Genomic DNA, 17,548 nt, shown 5'->3' with positions numbered 1-17,548 from the left:
TCCTTCTTAGGGTTCTGGGGTACAGAGGGAGTCTCTGTGGTGGGCTTACCACCTCCCTCCATAGGTTTTTGGGGACCTGTCCCCCCCTTCTTGGAGTCTCCCCCCTGGGACTTGACAACCACCCTGGTTCTCAACCACTCATCAGCTGCCTCCCCTAGCACTCTAGGGTTGGTCTCCTTAGAGTCCACTAGATGCTGGCGTAACCTTTCTTGGATACAATTGGTCAAGATGTGCTCTCTCATGATCAGATTGTATAACCCCTCATAAGTATCTACTTTGTTACCAATAATCCAGCCCTCTAGTGCCTTTAGTGAAATGTCCACAAAGTCAACCCAAGACTGGGTACTGACCTTCTGGGTGTCCCTGAACTTCATTCTATATTGCTCTGGGGTCAGACCAAACTTCTTGGCTAAGCACCTCTTCATACTAGGGTATGAATCTGCCTCCTCCCCCCTTAAGGTCAGAAGCCTATCCCTCCCTGAGTTGGGGACCAACTCCCACAAAAGGGAACCCCAGTATTGAGGCCTAACCCTTCTCATTTGGAGTGCCCTCTCAAAGGCCCCTAGCCACTTATCTATGTCATCCCCCTCTACATAAGCAGGAACTACCCCCTTGGGTAATCTGGGGCAAACTCCCCCACCCATGGACACCTCAGCTTCTTTATCGCTGCTTCCATCTCTTTTCTTTTTGTATGCCCACTTTTTCTTTTCTAGGGCCAGCTTCTCTGCTTCCAAAGCTATGTATGCTAGCTGGGCCTCCAGCTCTCTTTCTCTGATGGATGGGTTCTCTCCTCCTGAAAGGACCCCCTTCCCACCACTAGCTTTGGATCTGCCCCTAGTGACTGTATTTACTGAGGACCGTTCTTCCTCGTCCTCACTTAGGGTCAGATGCCTTCCCTCCCCTGAGTGGTTAGAGCTTGCATCCTCCCTTCTTTCTCCCTCCTCTGGAGCTTCTTCTGACTCTACCTCTTGGGCCTCAGCCCATGCTGTCAGGGATGTGATCAGGATTTGCTTCCTGAGATCAGTGGTTGCAGGCAACCCTCTTTCAATACACAACCCCCTAAGCTGGACTACTGTCAGTGTGGGTAGGCTAGCCAGATCAAGCTCCATAGTTCCCTAGTTTTGTGTCAACAAAAACTTTTTGCAAAAATTGGAAACAAGAATTTAGAAAAATGACAAAAATTCAATAATTGAAATTAATCCAAATTAAAAATTAAAAACAATTTTTGCACTAGGACAATTTAAAGGATTTTTAATTTGTTTTACCTAAAAGTGTAATGTGATATTGAACACAAGTACAGGATCCCGTCGCTGCTTCCAATTATGTTGGAAAATGGGTTATTGGTAGGGCAGGTAGGTACCTACACCTAGCAACAAGCCACAAACCTCCACATAAGTACAGTTAGGTCTCAGTAAATTAATCCCAGCTCTACCCTTGGTAGCTTGGCATCGAGCGTCAAGGCTTAACTTAGGAGACAAAGTGTAAAGCATTCAATTATCACAAAACAGTAATTAAATAAAACACAGGAAACAGTTTAAAAATCCAAAACCAATTTATAAAAATAGCTTATATTTTTATCTTTAAAATGACACAAAAACGATTAAAATCGGTTCAGGGGAACCGGAGATATGAATTTTTAAAGTATTATTATTTTCTAGCGCTTAGAAACAAAAAGCGCCAATCGGGTCATCTGGTTGCACCAGGACCGGGGCAAAGTCAAACTTTCAGGCCGACCGCGATGGAGCCCTGCTCGGCTACAAGTCGCGGGAGGCCTCGGTTAAAAAGTTACCTTCTGACTTAGTCTCTTTTTTGATGTTTTTCTTCCCCGGGACGAACCTGCCAGTTGGATCCGACCTCCTGGAGCCCTTGTCCGGATACGCGAAGTCGGTTTCCTCGGTGGTGATTTCTACCTTCGGACTTAGTCGTTTTTTCGAGATGAAAATCCTTCGACCGGGGTAAACCTGGATCTTGATCCGACGTCCGTGGAGCCCTTCTCGGATACGATGGCTGGAAGGTCCCGGTCAACTTTTTACGTTCAGACTTAGTCTCTTTTTTGGATGTTTTTCTTTACCGGGACGAACCACGAAGTCAGGCCGGGTCGCGGTTGAGGCAAGCCGGCTAGAATTTCCGCGTCGGGTCGGTCACTTTATGGAGCTTTTTTAAAAAAATTCTCCAATCTTTTCCAAACTTCTGGGGCTTCACCCAGATGTTCTTTTAAGGTTCTTTTGGGGTCCAAAGCTCACCCCAAGGGTCCAGAAGTTCTGTGATGGTCCTTGGGAAGTGCGGACTTCAACTCCCAGAATGCACCTGGCGCAAACTCCTTTTTGGCCACTGGACAGTGGTCAGCTGGTCACTTTTTCAGGAGTTGGTGCAGGGGACTCTGGATAGCAATTTTTCACCTGTAGTAAACAGGGAGTCCCTCCTTGAACCAGTTGAAGCCAGGCAAAGTCCTTCTTGTGGTGAAGCCCAAGTGTGCAGCTGGTGCAGTCCTTCTGAGTGCAGGGTCCAGGTGCAGGCCAGGTGTCCAGCAGGGCAGTCCTTCTTCTTCTTTAGTTCCTTTCTTGTTGAATTCTGGAGGGGATCTGAGGCGTGGGTGCAGGTCTGCCAGTTTTATCCTTGCTCCTGGGTGAAAAGCAGGGGGGCCCTGGTTCTCCAATCAGGGACAGGGTCGTCCCCCTGTGATGACCACTTCCTGGGAAGTGTGGCAAAAATCCATCCCAGAAGGCAACAGTCTCTAAAAATCCAAAATGGATGAATCTGATTTTTGGAGGAGAGATCTGGCTGAGCCCACCCACTGGTGTGGCTAAAAATCATAAACACACCCCTCTCCTGCCCTCTCCTAATCTAATCAAGGGGGCACCTAGCTGTCTGGGTTTGCAGGATGTGGGGGTGTTGCTGGGTGCTCCAGATGTCCTTCTCTGCCTTTGAAGACCAGTTTGGCAGCCCTCCCCCTTCCTGCCTCACCATCTGCTGAGGGGAGATTCTCTCCCCCAAGCACATTCCTTTGTGTGAAGCCAGGCCACTTCACACCTCATTAAAGTAGCCTGGCAGAAGCTGCTGCAGGCTGGCCAATCAGAGCACAGCAGCAAAAACAATGCAGAGCTGAAATTGGCAACTTTTTAGGTAAAGTCTAAACTTTTTACCTGGACAAGTTATATTAAATCCCACAACTGGAAGTTGTGGGATTTATTACAACAATCAATTTGATACCAAATTCTTGGTATGTAACATTTAAGGAGACTTTAAAATTTAAAATAAAGTCTGCCCATTCTAGCCTATGAAGGCCATTTACTTCAATGAGGGAAAAACGAATTTGGCTGTTTTTACCTCACCAGGGCTTATAAATCTAATTTTATAAAGTCCCTGCTTATAGTTACATGGCACCCAGCCCTAGGGGCACATAGGGCACACCTTAGGGGTAACTTATATGTAAAAATAAGGTAGTTTAAGACTTTGGAAGTACCTTTAATTCCAAAGTCGAATTTGCATATAACTTTAATTTAAAAGCAGCCAGCAAGGCAGGCTTGCTTTTAAAATGACACTGGGCACCTCAGCAATGCACCTAGGTGTGCACCACCTATGCTGTGGTCCCTAAACCTACATGCCCTACCATATACTAGGGACTTATAGGTAGGTTAACTTAGCCAATTATAATTAGCCTAATTTGCATATCCATTTTACACAGAGCACAGGCCCTGGGACTGGTTAGCAGTACCCAGGGCACCACCAGAGTCAGGAAAACACCAGCATAAAGTGGAAAATGGGGGCAAAAAGTTATGGGGCCTCTGCAATCAGCCCCAGTTTCTCACACAAATGTTAGCTAACATAAAACACAAAGAAAGCATTCAGGTGTCATGTTCTTTAGAGGCCTCTCAGTCAGCCTAACATGAACCTACTAACAAATTATATTGGCATTGGAGGAATCAGACAACTTTTATTTTTCTGATTGTGGCAGTCCCGGAAGTGTGTCTGTGTAACGTAACATACTTGTGGGTCCCAAAAAAAGAACCCTCAGAGAGAGTGATTAAACCACTGAGCTACCAGAATAAGTTTGTATAGCTCAGTCTCTTTGCCAACCTACGCATATTTACTAATGCTGTCAAGTTCCCTTTTCTTAAAAAACTATTTTTCATTTCTGAAACTAACACAAGAATATTTATTTTTCTGAAAACAAATCGCTATATTGCTCTTTGAACATTTGGAGTTTAAGAGATTCATATCTATGTATTAATCAATGGAATTCTCTGGTTGAATTGTTAAAATGGGTGCATTCAATAAAAAAAGGAAATATTTTTGTATTTGCAATGTGTCACCATAAAAGTTATTTATTATGTGATTGTGTGGTTTGTGCAGTTCTCATTCTGACAAACAGAGATTTTCAAAGCATATATGTTACAATTCCTCCTAAATGCAGATGTTCAAATTGAATGCCTCACATTAAATTGAGGTATGGCCCCATATGTCGGATTAGGGGCCAGATGTAGGAAAGCTTTAGCGACTCGCAAACGGCGAAAAACGCAGTTTGCGAGTCGCTAAAGCCCATCTGGAATGTAGAAATGCATTTTGCGAGTCGGAACCGACTCGCAAAATGCATTTCCAAGTCGCAAATAGGAAGGGGTGTTCCCTTCTTATTTGCGAGTCGCATTGGTATGGAATTCCATTTGCGACCGCGAAAGCGGTCGCAAATGGACTCGCAGTTACCATCCACTTGAAGTGGATGGTAACCCAGTCGCAAACGGGAAGAGGTCCGCATGGGACGCCTTCCCCTTTGTGTCTGGCCTAAAAAATAATTTTTCAGAGCAGGCAGTGGTCCATTGGACCACTACCTGCCCTGAAAAATACCGAAACAAAAGGTTTCGGTTTATTTTTCAAAGTGCAGCTCGTTTTCCTTTAAGGAAAACGGGTTGCACTTTGAAAAAAAAACAACTGCTTTATTTAAAAGCAGTCACGGACATGGAGGTCTGCTGTTCCCAGCAGGCCTCCATGTCCGTGAGTGCCCTGAATTGCTATGGGGTCGCAAATTGCGACCCACCTCATTAACATTAATGAGGTGGGTCTTTGCGACCCCATAGCGACTCGCAGAAGGTGTCTGAGACACCTTTCTGCATCCCAAATTGCGACTTGCAATTTGCGAGTCGCAGGGACTCTCAAATTGCAAGTCACAATTTGGGACTTTGCTACATCTGGACCTTAGTGCCTCTGTGCTTATAAAAATGCATCTTAAAATGTGTATGCTATTAGATAACAACTTTTATTGACTGCATGTGAAATAAATGCATAATAATGGGATGTCAAACCAGTTTTGCCATAATAGTTTGTTCCGAAGAGATGCAGACTTTGTTGATAGGTTCTCTATGACACCTAAAAGAGGACAAAAAATCTCACATCCTGCGTTTTTATGAATCCATAGGTTCAATACCCTCCACAACAATACCTTATAAGTGAATCCATAGAGTTGCTTGGCTCATCTGCTTCATTGTTGCATTGTAGAACCTATTGCAATGAATATTACTTTCTAATTGCAAGTTTGCCATAATTACCTGCCTTGGAGCTTCTCCTGTGTGAAATACTGATTCTACAGTATTCAGTATATCCCACTGCAACATTTCCATTGTTCCATTCTTCGTATTGAGGTATAACCAAAGAATTCAGTGTTTGCGTACTTATTTTTGTGGGATTTTCACTCATTACAATGACTTTTTTCCAGGATGTATTTCATTGGATTTTCACTGGTGAAATGTGTCCTGAAAAATAAATTAAGGTGCAAGAGTCGTATTCCTGATCTGAGGGGGAAAACAATCTATCCCTCTGAATTAGAATTTCTCCACATTTGTAAAGAGAGCTTATGAGTACACAAGTGTTTATAGCCTGATATGACAATTATAGTCAATTACATGTATGTCATTTTTTGCACCACTTTTTTCTTCTTGTTTTTTATCTAGAATTCCAACTTCATCAGGGTCCACAAAGTGATCTCGGTTTCAAATTTCACATTGAAACAAAATGACCTTTGGATTTCGGATGTCTTTTTGAAATCCCTTCAACATTTGCCTTTGGAGTACAATTATGCTTTGTACAGTAGAATATTTGAAGACTTTGGGACTCATTATTTTATTTCTGGGTCAATGGGCGGAACCTATGATCTCCTGTATCAGTACAGCGCTGAAGAACTGAAAAGCTCAGGTACGCCCCTATTAGCATATTGCATTGGAAAACAAGTGTGTTTGTGTCTTCTAAATGTTTTCAAAAAATTTCTTAGTTTGCCAATGTGGACTAGAGACTTGGGGCTTGATTTCGAGGATGGTGGACTGATATTCCTCTGTTAGTATGGCTGAGGTCAATACCTTTGTCATTCCAAGGGTTCTCTATTGACACAGTTTAGTCATGGCTGTTCCTGTCAATGTAGGAAAATTTTGATGGACAGTAACATCCACCATGACTACTTCCCGCCAAACTTTTAAAACGTTTTTTGGTTTTCGAGTACAAACTCCCATAGTTGTGGTCTGTTATAGAAAAATAAACGAATGGTCTCTGTAGTATTGAGACCATGGGGCGTATTTACAAGCCCCTTGTACCCCTGGTGCTCCACATTTTCCCATATCAAAGGTGACTCATGGGTGCAATGGGATTGTAAATAAGTCCCTGTGACTTGGACCCTCACTTTTCAAGGCAGACTAAATAGAGGAAATACGTAGCTTTCTGGGAGGTGATAAGGTGTGGTTAAGAATGGTTCTGACCTAATCAGAATGCAGTGTGTGTTCGTATGCTGAGGAATAAAGATGCCTGCTACAGAGAGCTGTATGTGGTGTGTTACTTTTCATGCTCCCGAGCTCGGGAGGATGCTACAACTGTTGATGAGTAAGGGATCTGTGCCCCCAAAGAAATGGGACTGCCCTCCATGAGAGTTTGCAATGATACATCAAACTGCTCGTACCCTATGGGATGCCAATATTCATAATACTCACAGTCTGATGAACATGTGTGTCTTAATTGGTATGATAGTCGCCTCCCATGGCCAACACAGACCTTTATCATAATGATGACCTTGCCACAAGGGCCATTTATTTTAAGGGTATTCTTAATTTTAGTTTTTCATCCATTACCTTTACTTATTTATGAAGAGACTCTTGCGTCAAGAGATCATGTGAGTTTTACTTGTAGAAGCATCTCAGATTAATTATTTATTCACTTTCCAAATGGAAGTCCTACCTTTCTTCCACAAGGCTGTGCTGATAATTGACTGCCTCCTCCCCGCGTCCTATGGGGCACTAGCATTCCCCATCAAAGGTATACTTGTTATTTATTTACTTGTTGTTTATTCATTATTTTCTCAGGATTTCGTAGCCTATTCACACAATGCAATAATCACTACAGAGTGGGTCAAACCCGGCTGTTTGCATGGGGCACTACCTCTATCTTGTCCTCATTTGCTCTTGAACCCTCTGTAATTTTGAGTGATTAACTTATTTTTAAAAGCTTTACACCATTAGCGCTTTTAGAGACACAGCTGTGTTCTAAATAATTCTTTATCTGGGTATATATACGGTAACTTGTCTTAATGTATTCACTATTCTGACAACCCAACTTGTGTTACCACACTATGTAGATCACTGTTATTTTTTACGAAAATGACTACTTTTATCAGTATCCATCCGAAGACACCGTGATATCTCATAGCTGGGCAAGATATACTCATAAGGATGCACTGTCTACTTTGTTTTTGCTTCATAGGGCATATACCAAATTCTGAATTTATGATGGGAATTCATTAAATGATAAATCACTGACTTTTTGTATAAGTCCATGGGTTTGTTTTCATTTTTTTCTTTTATTTTTCAGAGAATAGCAATTAACTTCCCAGACTAATTAAGTCATTGAACTTACATCTTAAGTCCCAGTGAGGACTGACCTCTCTGGTACCATCGGGGATCTGACATATTACAATCCTGAAGAAAGCTGAGACCTTTCTAGGCACAAGGAGGCTGAAACATATCGATCATATTAGTAGATGGGAAGGGAATATAAATCATCCCCAACATATCTCACAGTTTTTTGTAATCTTACCCCGGACTGGGTTTAATAAATAGCATATCTCTGTGGTAGGAGGTAATTTTTCTTCTCTGCCCACTTTCACATGTCCCACCATGTCTCTACATCTAGAGACTCTTCCTCCTGGTGGAGGTAAAACCCTATGATGAAGCTACAGGCTGCTAGTACATCTGTGGAAATAACATACCTCTGATGGAAAATAGTTGTTGATTGTCTCTGTATACTTTTTGTAAAGAGACTCCGGTTCCGAGAATGGTGTGGTTTCACTCCCCTTGGTCTCTTTCATATTTCTGATAAGGCCAAGTGACATTCCCAGTAGGATCCTATTCCCAATACGCAAAACTCTCCATAGTGGAGAACTCTACACTTGGAATAGGATCCCTTGTGAAAATACACGTTGCGTATATATTTTTTTTCCTCAGGGATTTTTCCCTGTGGAGAAGATTCCTCCCTAAATCTTCAAAAAATCTAGGGGTACTTAATTTGCTTTCTCACCCTAGAAAGTGATTTACACCAGCCACTGGCTGGATTTAAAATTCTAATTTTCACAGATTGGAAAAGGGAAGTTTGTGAATGGCCACAACAATATTTGTAACTGTTGCCAAATTTTCAAGGCTACGAACTCCTAGGAAGTCCCATTTTCCTACACTTTAGTGGGATTCACGAGTGCAGAGTCCTCCACACTCTTGGTGGAGATCTCCGCACATCAAAATAGGTTTAGCCTGTGCAGGCGTGCCTGGTCCTTAGTAAGTAGACTTACAAGGGGACACATATAGGCTGATGAACCTTTTGGATTGCATGAAGTATCATAGCTATGTAGTAATTGATGAAGCTATGTAGTAATTGATGAACATCAATTATCAATGTAATCAATCAACAACCACTAAGAGAATCATTAAGCATGAGACAATAAATCAACATTTCATGAATAACCACAACTCAATTATACATTTTAGAAATTTTATTTCCCTGTTAGTTACAATACTAAGGGGGTTATTCTAACTTTGGAGGAGGTGTTAATCCGTCCCAAAAGTGACGGAAAAGTGACGGATTTACCACCAGCCGTATTACGAGTCCATTATATCCTATGGAACTCGTAATACGGCTGGTGGTATATCCGTCACTTTACTGTCACTTTTGGGACGGATTAACACTCCTCCAAAGTTAGAATAACCCCCTAAGTCACCAGGTTAGATCAAACTTCATTTAATCAACTCAGAATTAGTTCATTAATGACCACTGTTAGAAATGGGGTCTTTGGTTGACAGTCAGGTACCCCCTGTTCAAGCAAGGACCCTCATTTTAGTCAGGGTAAAAGAGAATCACCCTCCGCTAACCCCTGCTTACCCCCTTGGTAGCTTGGCAGAGCAGTAGGCTTAACTTCAGAGTGCTAGGTGTAAAGTATTTGTACCAACACACACAGTAACTTAATGAAAACACTACAAAATGACACAACACCGGTTTAGGAAAATAGGAAATATTTATCTAAACAAAACAAGACCAAAACGACAAAAATCCGACATACACAAGTCAAGTTATGAATTTTTTAGAGATTAAACTCAAAAATAGCGCTTAGAAACAAAATTGCTTCAATGAGATGTTAACACGGCGTCGTGACGGAGTCGTTCCCAACAAGCCGACACCAGCGGCGCCGGACACGGAGTCGTGTAGACCCCCAAGTACAGTACCTTTGGTGAAGAGTGAAAACAAGCCGATGCGCGAAGTCGGGAATCGCGGCGTCTGTGCGAAACGTTGAATCCGTGCACTTCGAGTGGCGTCGGTCACGACGTGGTGCGGCGACTTCCACGGAGTCGCGGACTTCAGTGGGGCTGCTGCGGCGTCGGGCCTGCGAAGAGCGTCGCGTTCCAGCGAAGGTCACGGCGTCAGGTGCAGGCGGCGTTACCGGATTCAGCAGCGGTGTCGGTCCGAAGTCGTCCAAAGTCGATTTCCTTGGATTCCACCAGCTTTCCTTTCAAGGGCCCAGGGACTGGATAGGGCACTACTTGTCAGAGCAGGAGTCTCTCCAGAGACTCCAGGTGCTGGCATAGAGAAGTCTTTGCTGTCCCTGAGACTTCAAACAACAGGAGGCAAGCTCTAAATCAAGCCCTTGGAGATTTCTTCACAAGATGGAAGGCACACAAAGCCCAGTCTTTGCCCTCTTACTCTGGCAGAAGCAGCACTGCAGGAAAGCTCCACAAAGCACAGTCACAGGCAGGGCTGCACTTCTTCCTCAGCTATCAGCTCTTCTCCAGGCAGAGGTTCCTCTTGGTTCCAGAAGTGTTTCTAAAGTCTGTAGATTTGGATGCCCTTCTTATACCCATTTTAGTCTTTGAAGTCACCTTTCTTCAAAGGGGACTCACACCTACTTGTGAAATACTGCCTTGCCCAGGCAAGGCATCAGACGCACAGCAGGGGGTTGGAGCCGGCATTGTCAGAGACAGGCACAGTCCTTTCAGATGAGAGTGACCACTCCACCCCTCCCTCTTAGCAGAGATGGCTAATCAGGAAATGCAGGTTAAACCCCAGCCCCCTTTGTGTCACTGTCTAATGCGAGGTGAAAAACCACCCAACTGTCAAACTGACCCAGACAGGGAATCCACAAACAAGGCAGAGTCACAGAATGGTTTAAGCAAGAAAATGCTCACTTTCTAAAAGTGGCATTTTCAAACGCACAATCCTTAAATCAACTTTACTAAAAGATGTATTTTTAAATTGTGAGTTCAGGGACCCCAAACTCCACATGTCCATCTACTCTCTAGGGGAATCTACACTTTAATCATATTTAAAGGTAGCCCCCATGTTATCCTATGAGAGAGACAGGCCTTGCAACAGTGAAAAACGAAATTGGCAGTATTTCACTGTCAGGACATATAAACCACATTACTATATGTCCCACCTTATCCATACACTGCACCCTGCCCTTGGGGCTACCTAGGGCCTACCTTAGGGGTGCCTTACATGTAAGAAAAGGGAAGGTTTAGGCCTGGCAAGTGGGTACACTTGCCAAGTCGAATTTACAGTGTAAAAATACACTTACAGACACTGCAGTGACAGGTCTGAGACATGATTACAGGTTTACTTGTGTGGGTGGCACAACCAGTGCTGCAGGCCCACTAGTAACATTTGATTTAAAGGCCCTGGGCACCTCTAGTGCACTTTGCTAGGGACTTAACAGTAAAACAAATATGCCAATCATGGAGAACCAATTACGTACACATTTTACACTGAGAGCATAGGCACTTTAGCACTGGTTAGCAGTGGTAAAGTGCTCAGAGTTGAAAAGCCAACAGCGACAGGTCAGAAAAAAATAGGAGGCAGGAGGCAAAAAGATTCAGGATGACCCTGCATAAGCAAAAGTCCAACAACCACCAATAACATAATCTAATCAGAACTTGAGAAAACATATGCTCAAATGCTTTAGCATAAGCCAACAAAGATGAATATAACGGTATTGATAGCAGAGTTCAGCAATCAATCAGTCAATCATTTGTCACTGTCAACGTCACTCAAAGGACCCTTACCTAACTCAGATTAGCATTAAGGATGGGGGACTTCATGCAAAACAATTTGGAAAACGTGAATTTGGAAAATATCTAGCTAAGAGAAAATCTATAAAAACAGCTCAGTTGGTACCTAGAAAGAAAGGCACAAAAGTTAATCAGTCTTATTGTCATAGCTACCTATCCACAAAATGGATCAGCAACAAAGTCAGTCTTCGTCCTCAGGTCATCAATCGATCAGCAACGCATCAGGCTCTCAAAAGCATGAGCCCAATACCTGAATCTCGAACCGCGTCTCTTGACGTCATCAATTCTCCCCTCGCATCTGAAGTTTTTGCCCCTTGTCATGACTTTTTATTAGAGTTTTCCTGTCCATCCCCATAATTCTCATTGGTCAGTCAATCAGCAGATATGACTCTAACCTATAATATAAATTTTACAAATCTCTGAGTTCTAATGTTTCTCCATCCCCCACTAGTTGATTGGTTCGCTGTACGAGGCCCTCATCATTTGGCTCATCAGGTATCGAAAATGCTGCATCTTCTGCTCCAGTCAGAGCTTCTATTGTTCAAGTCCTAGGAAAGTACATCACATCTACTCTTCAAATAACTGTTTCAATTTGATTCCATCATCCCCTGTCCTTCGGTACATTGCAGAAAATTCGAGCTAAGCAAACTTTAACACTCGGTGGTTCAAGGTGAGTCTATTCTCTCATCTTCTCTCCAGTATGCTCTAATAATTCAGCTTCTGCATGAGGCCTGGTGAAAGTAAGCCATGACTTTGGCTGAGTTAATTCTACAATATAATGCAAAACATAGGTTATACATTTCAATATGACATATTACTACATTATTATTACACATTTTCATTATTTCACACGTTTTTAGTTCTTTTAGTACAAGTTTGTATAAGTGGCTGACATACCTCGTGGTCACATTTACCAAAACATGCACATTAATTTTTCTCTACGATTAATTTCTCTATGAACTTTTATAAACCATAACATATAAGCATTTATTAATAATTTCTAATTAGCATATCTGCGTCAACAGTCCCTCCGCTGATGACTAAATAAGTCATCACACCTTTCTTTCCCCATCATTTGATAGTTCCGTTTCAGCTGTATTTTGTCTCCTTCTCAAATCTTCCCTATAAATGCTTTCCCTGTTTTGTCTTCCCTCATCTGATTATTTATAGATCTTTTCAATTTTATCTTTTGACAAAATTTACATGCACTCCATAATCCTAATATACAAGTAATCACAATTAATATTCCTTGTATGATTTTTAGTAATACCCCATTCCAAATTTGACTAAGCCAATTTCCCACTGAAGCATATCCTTTTCCAACCTTTTTCCAAACACCTGGTTCTTTCAATTTTTTAAAATCCTTACTTGAGTTAGTCAGATTAGTGAGCAAGTCTCTTATCTCCTTTTCATTATTTGGAATGAATGAGCAACAATGCCTAGCATTAATCATCTTATAGTCTCCGCCGTCTTTCGTTAAAAGAATGTCTAAAGCAAGCCTATTTTGAAGCGTCATAGTTCTATCCGCGGCCAATTTAGTATCTATCAGGATTATTGCCCCTATAAAATTCGTCAGCATGTTATCCACAGTAGTAGACAACTTTTGTGATCGAATTGAGACTAACTCCCACTGAAGGAATCACTGCACCAAAGATATCTACCACAATTGGAGAAGAGGTTTCCCTTCTCTGTCGCTTATGATGTAATTCAGTCATTTTCAGAATCTTCTTTAAGTCATCTATCTGGTAAATTTGAGGGAAAACTATACCCAAATAACATGCCCCATACCATCCTCTTGGAAGACGGTAATAAGCATTATGTCCACAAATATAGAGGATCCCAGGAATAGCAGGGTCCTGACCATTCAGCATAAACGTCCACTTACTCTGGAACAAAAACACATGCCTACATTCACTCGTTCCCTCAAATAAAGTATCAGTGGGTGAGTTTGGCCTGTATATACAAAGCTTCCCTACATGTAATGCATCTAATGCTAATATCCCTTGAGTTTTAATTGCAGTGTAAGCATAATCATTTTAATAAGTCTTTCTCTCTAAACCTTTTTCTAATTTTTCTTTTAATGCTTTTCTCCTATCATCGGTATGCCCTATGAAGCTCTTTTCTAAAGGTGTAAGCAAACATGTGAGGTTATTATGAAGGGCATATGGGGTCCCAAATGTTAGTGTTGGCTCAAAGAATCCTCTAACTAATACAATATCCTGTTCTTTAGCTACTTTACTCAGATATCTAATAATAGGAACAAACGAAAACACCTGGTCATAGTTGGAATAAAAATACTGTATATACTCTTGGTTATAAAATCTTGTTAGTAGCAAGCTACAGCTTATTCCATATGTTAGCAGAAGACTATAGTACGTGACCCCTTCTTCTAATGATGAAGGAGTTTGCAACAACACAAGACTATTCCTTGCATCCATTGTACCAACATACTCACTCAACAAGCTCTAGAATACGTTAGAAGAAAGCTCTCCTTGTGCATTAGTATAATCATGCAAATATTTCTTATCTAGCTTGAACCTCTCTAAAGCTGTTAGTGTAGTAGTTTGAAGAGCAGGAGTAATAGTAGCTTTTTTCATATCATGAACAAACATATCCACAATCATTATTATAAACATTATTCCACACATAACTGCCAATCCAACACTCATGTATCTACAGCGCCTAGTAATTCTATCTTTATTGTTTAGCTCAGCCATGATATGTTAAGAAGCAGAAAGCAGAAGCAACTCTTATATGAAATGCAGTAAAAAAAAATATATATGTTCTTTCATAGTTCAGTTTCACAACCAGGAACCCTTTTCCTTTGTAAAAATCGATTAGCAGCTTGTCACATCCAGGTTTATGTCAGATCTGGTTATCAATGTCTCTTCCAGTATTATTTTCAACAGTCTCTTTTAGGTTTGTCAGATTAGCTCAAGAATTCAGCTTCCTTGATTACCTTCAGGTTATATCAAAATACTGACTTGAAACTTCTCTATCAAAACAAAAAGACATAAACTTGTGTTGCCTTTCATTGGTAGTTCCATATGCCCATTCAGGACCTGCGTACTGTCAACATGCTATTCTCTTTCTTTTCAACCTTCGATCACCACTTAATTCTCCTTCAGTCAATTATTTTCTCGTAGTATCCACTTCTTCCTCTATTGTTTCATTTATGACCAGTTCCTTTTTCTTCCCTATCTGCGATTCAGGCCAATTATCTCCTTTTCTTGTTCCTTCTGTTAATATTCTTCTCAGGATTGGATTTTTCTCCTTCTCTTTTTCTATGGTGTTTTCTCTTGATGGACCTGCAATGGGCTCAGGAGGCTCCACTCCCTTGATTAAGCCCTCTTGTTTACCTGTCAGGTCCCACACATTTTCCTGTACTGTTCCCTGCATGTCTGCATGCACCTCTTTCACAGTAAACATAGAGAAAAACTCAAACAACAGGTACTCTTCGTTATCACTTTCAATCTCAGTTTCAGGTGCCCGTTCTTCCTAATCATCACTATTTGTCTGAACCTCTATTCCAGAATCGAACAACTAATTGAACATTTAGGGGGTCATTCTGACCCTGGCAGTCATCGACCGCCAGGGTTGACGACCACGGAAGTACTGCCAACAGGCTGTTGGTGCTTCCTTTTGTATTCACAGCCGCGGTCGCCCTGCCGGGTCCGGCGCCATGGGGATACCGACCCCCTTCCCGCCAGCCTGTTTCTGGCGGTTTTCACCGCCAGAACCAGGATGGCGGGAACGGGTGTCATGGGGCCCCTGGGGCCTGGGGCCTGCATTGCAGACAGTGAAAATCGCGACGGGTGCAACTGCACCCGTCGCACCCCTGCAACTCCGCCGGCTCCATTCGGAGCCGGCTTCATTGTTGCAGGGCCTTTCCCGCTGGGCCGGCGGGCGCTCCTTTGGCGGGCGCCCGCCGGCCCAGCGGGAAAGCCAGAATGGCCTCCGCGGTCTTTTGACCGCGGAGCTGCCAAGTGGCGGTTCCCGTTTGGCTGGCGGCTACCGCCGCCAGCCAAACTCAGAATGAGGGCCTTAGTCTTACACAGTAAGTCCCTTCCCAGTAGGGATACTCGACTTGTGTCACAGACTACAAACTTATGCAGTCCCTGGAAGTTGCTAATCTCAACCTGTACTGGATCTGTGATTGGATTTGTCAGTTGTCTGTTTGCTACTCCCACAACCTGAACTGTTTTACCTGAAAGAGGTAAGTTCGGAACTTCTGCACTTCTCACTGTAGAGCGTATAGCTCCTGTGTCCCCTAAGAATGAGACTCTGTGACCCATCACCTTTCCTTTCACAATAGGTCCTCTCTGATCTACCTCTAAGGGCACTGCAAGCATACATGGCTCTTCATCCAAACTAATACTCATCCATTCATTGTTTATTGCATTCTCACTATGTAATGGGAATTGGTGCACTGTGCCATTACTATTTTGTCTCTGACCTGTGACCTGCATAGTAAGCATCATCTGTTGCTGTTCCATCGGGGCTTGAGGTATCTGCATTTGCTGTCTAGGTACCATAGGAACCTGCTGCTGCATTGGTTGTAACTGTGTCACTTGTGCACAAGGCATTTGCACCTGCTGCTTGGGTTGGAAATTCTGCACTTAGTTCGGCACATTCAGATTTAGTCCTCTCATCCTAGGGACTTTCACAGTTTGAAATGTATTGACATCACCACCTTGCTGAACAACACCATCCTGCGCCATTAATGGACACTCCCGTTTCCAGTGTCCCACGTTTCCGCACAGATGACACAGTAACTTCTTTTTCATCCCTTGCACATCATTCTGAACCACTACAGTACTCAAATCCGAACCACGAGTCATATTAACTCCACGACCTCTACCTCTCATCTGAGGTTGGAACATGACAGTTCCCTGCTGCTGTTGTATCTGTCGCACTAAAGCTCCCTGTACTGCTGTTTTAGCTGCCTTAATTTGCATCACCATCGCTTTCTGCTTCAGCTTTTTCTGCTTTAACTCAATCTCATCACTACAATATTTTGCATACTGCAGCACCTCATCAATCAGCTTAGCTTGCCAGCAAATCAAATGACTTTTAATCATCTGCCCTATTTCTGGTCTCAATCATTCGATGAACCTGAACACAAAGTGCAACATGTCTTTTGGCTCAATTGCTTCTTTACCACTGTACTCCTTGAACGCTTTCAACAATCTCTCATAATAGGTATGTATTGACTCTTTCGTCTCCTGCACTGTCCTGTCAATCAGCTGCCAGTCAATATTTTTAGGCGAGATTCTCGTCTTCAGGAACTCAATCACCTTATAGTAATGTTTCATCACTTCAGGTGATGGTGCACCTGTAACTCTATCCCTTTCCGGGTCAGTCATCGGCCAATCCACTGCTCTCTTACATTCAACCCACAAATCCGCTGGAACCACTATTTCCAACAAGGTATTCAGGTCTTCCCACAAACATTTAGAAAGCTTCACAAATCTATCTGTCTGCTGATACCACTCAACCGGTTTGTCTCTCAGTTTTGGATAATCATTTGTGAATGAAATAATATCACTCCTGTGCCATGGAACATGAACAAACTGCACTCCAGGAATTTCCCTCATCGGTAAAGATTTTACTGGATCCTTTTCTTTCTGAGCATCTTCAGACCCTTCTTGTGAATCTCGTTTCTGTTTATCCTTCTTCTTTGCCCATCTGCCTTCCCACTTCTGTAATGCTCCCCAAATCTAATCACTCTGCAATAATTCTTTAAGTTGCACCTTCATTCCTGCTGACCTCATATGCTCAAAATCCTTTGCCTCGAAGTATAACCTGTAGCTTAGTTTCAAATGCTTTGTTTTCTCATTTTCTATGTCGTGCTTACCTGCCAGGTCTGCCAGTTTCTGGTGTATCTTGCCCACTTCTCTTGTAATTCTCGGACACAAGTATCTCAGCTCTTCTTCTGTATAGGCTTCTAACCTATTCACTCCCATCGTCCC

The 17,548-nt window shown here is 42.6% G+C and overlaps 1 protein-coding gene across 1 annotated transcript in view; it reads left to right on the top strand.

The window, feature by feature from the left end:
* The window catches only part of LOC138283501 (complement component C6-like), a 662,914-nt gene that overhangs the window by 411,808 nt on the left and 233,558 nt on the right, over positions 1-17,548 (top strand). The window contains exon 8 of the mRNA XM_069221442.1: positions 5,943-6,183. Coding sequence (XP_069077543.1) covers positions 5,943-6,183 — 241 coding nt within the window. The remainder of the gene's footprint in view (positions 1-5,942; positions 6,184-17,548) is intronic.

Source organism: Pleurodeles waltl, chromosome 1_1 (genome assembly GCF_031143425.1).
Source record: "Pleurodeles waltl isolate 20211129_DDA chromosome 1_1, aPleWal1.hap1.20221129, whole genome shotgun sequence".
NCBI lineage: Eukaryota > Metazoa > Chordata > Amphibia > Caudata > Salamandridae > Pleurodeles > Pleurodeles waltl.
The sequence above is the reverse complement of the archived record's forward strand: the minus strand, read 5'-3'. Positions and strand labels throughout refer to the sequence as shown.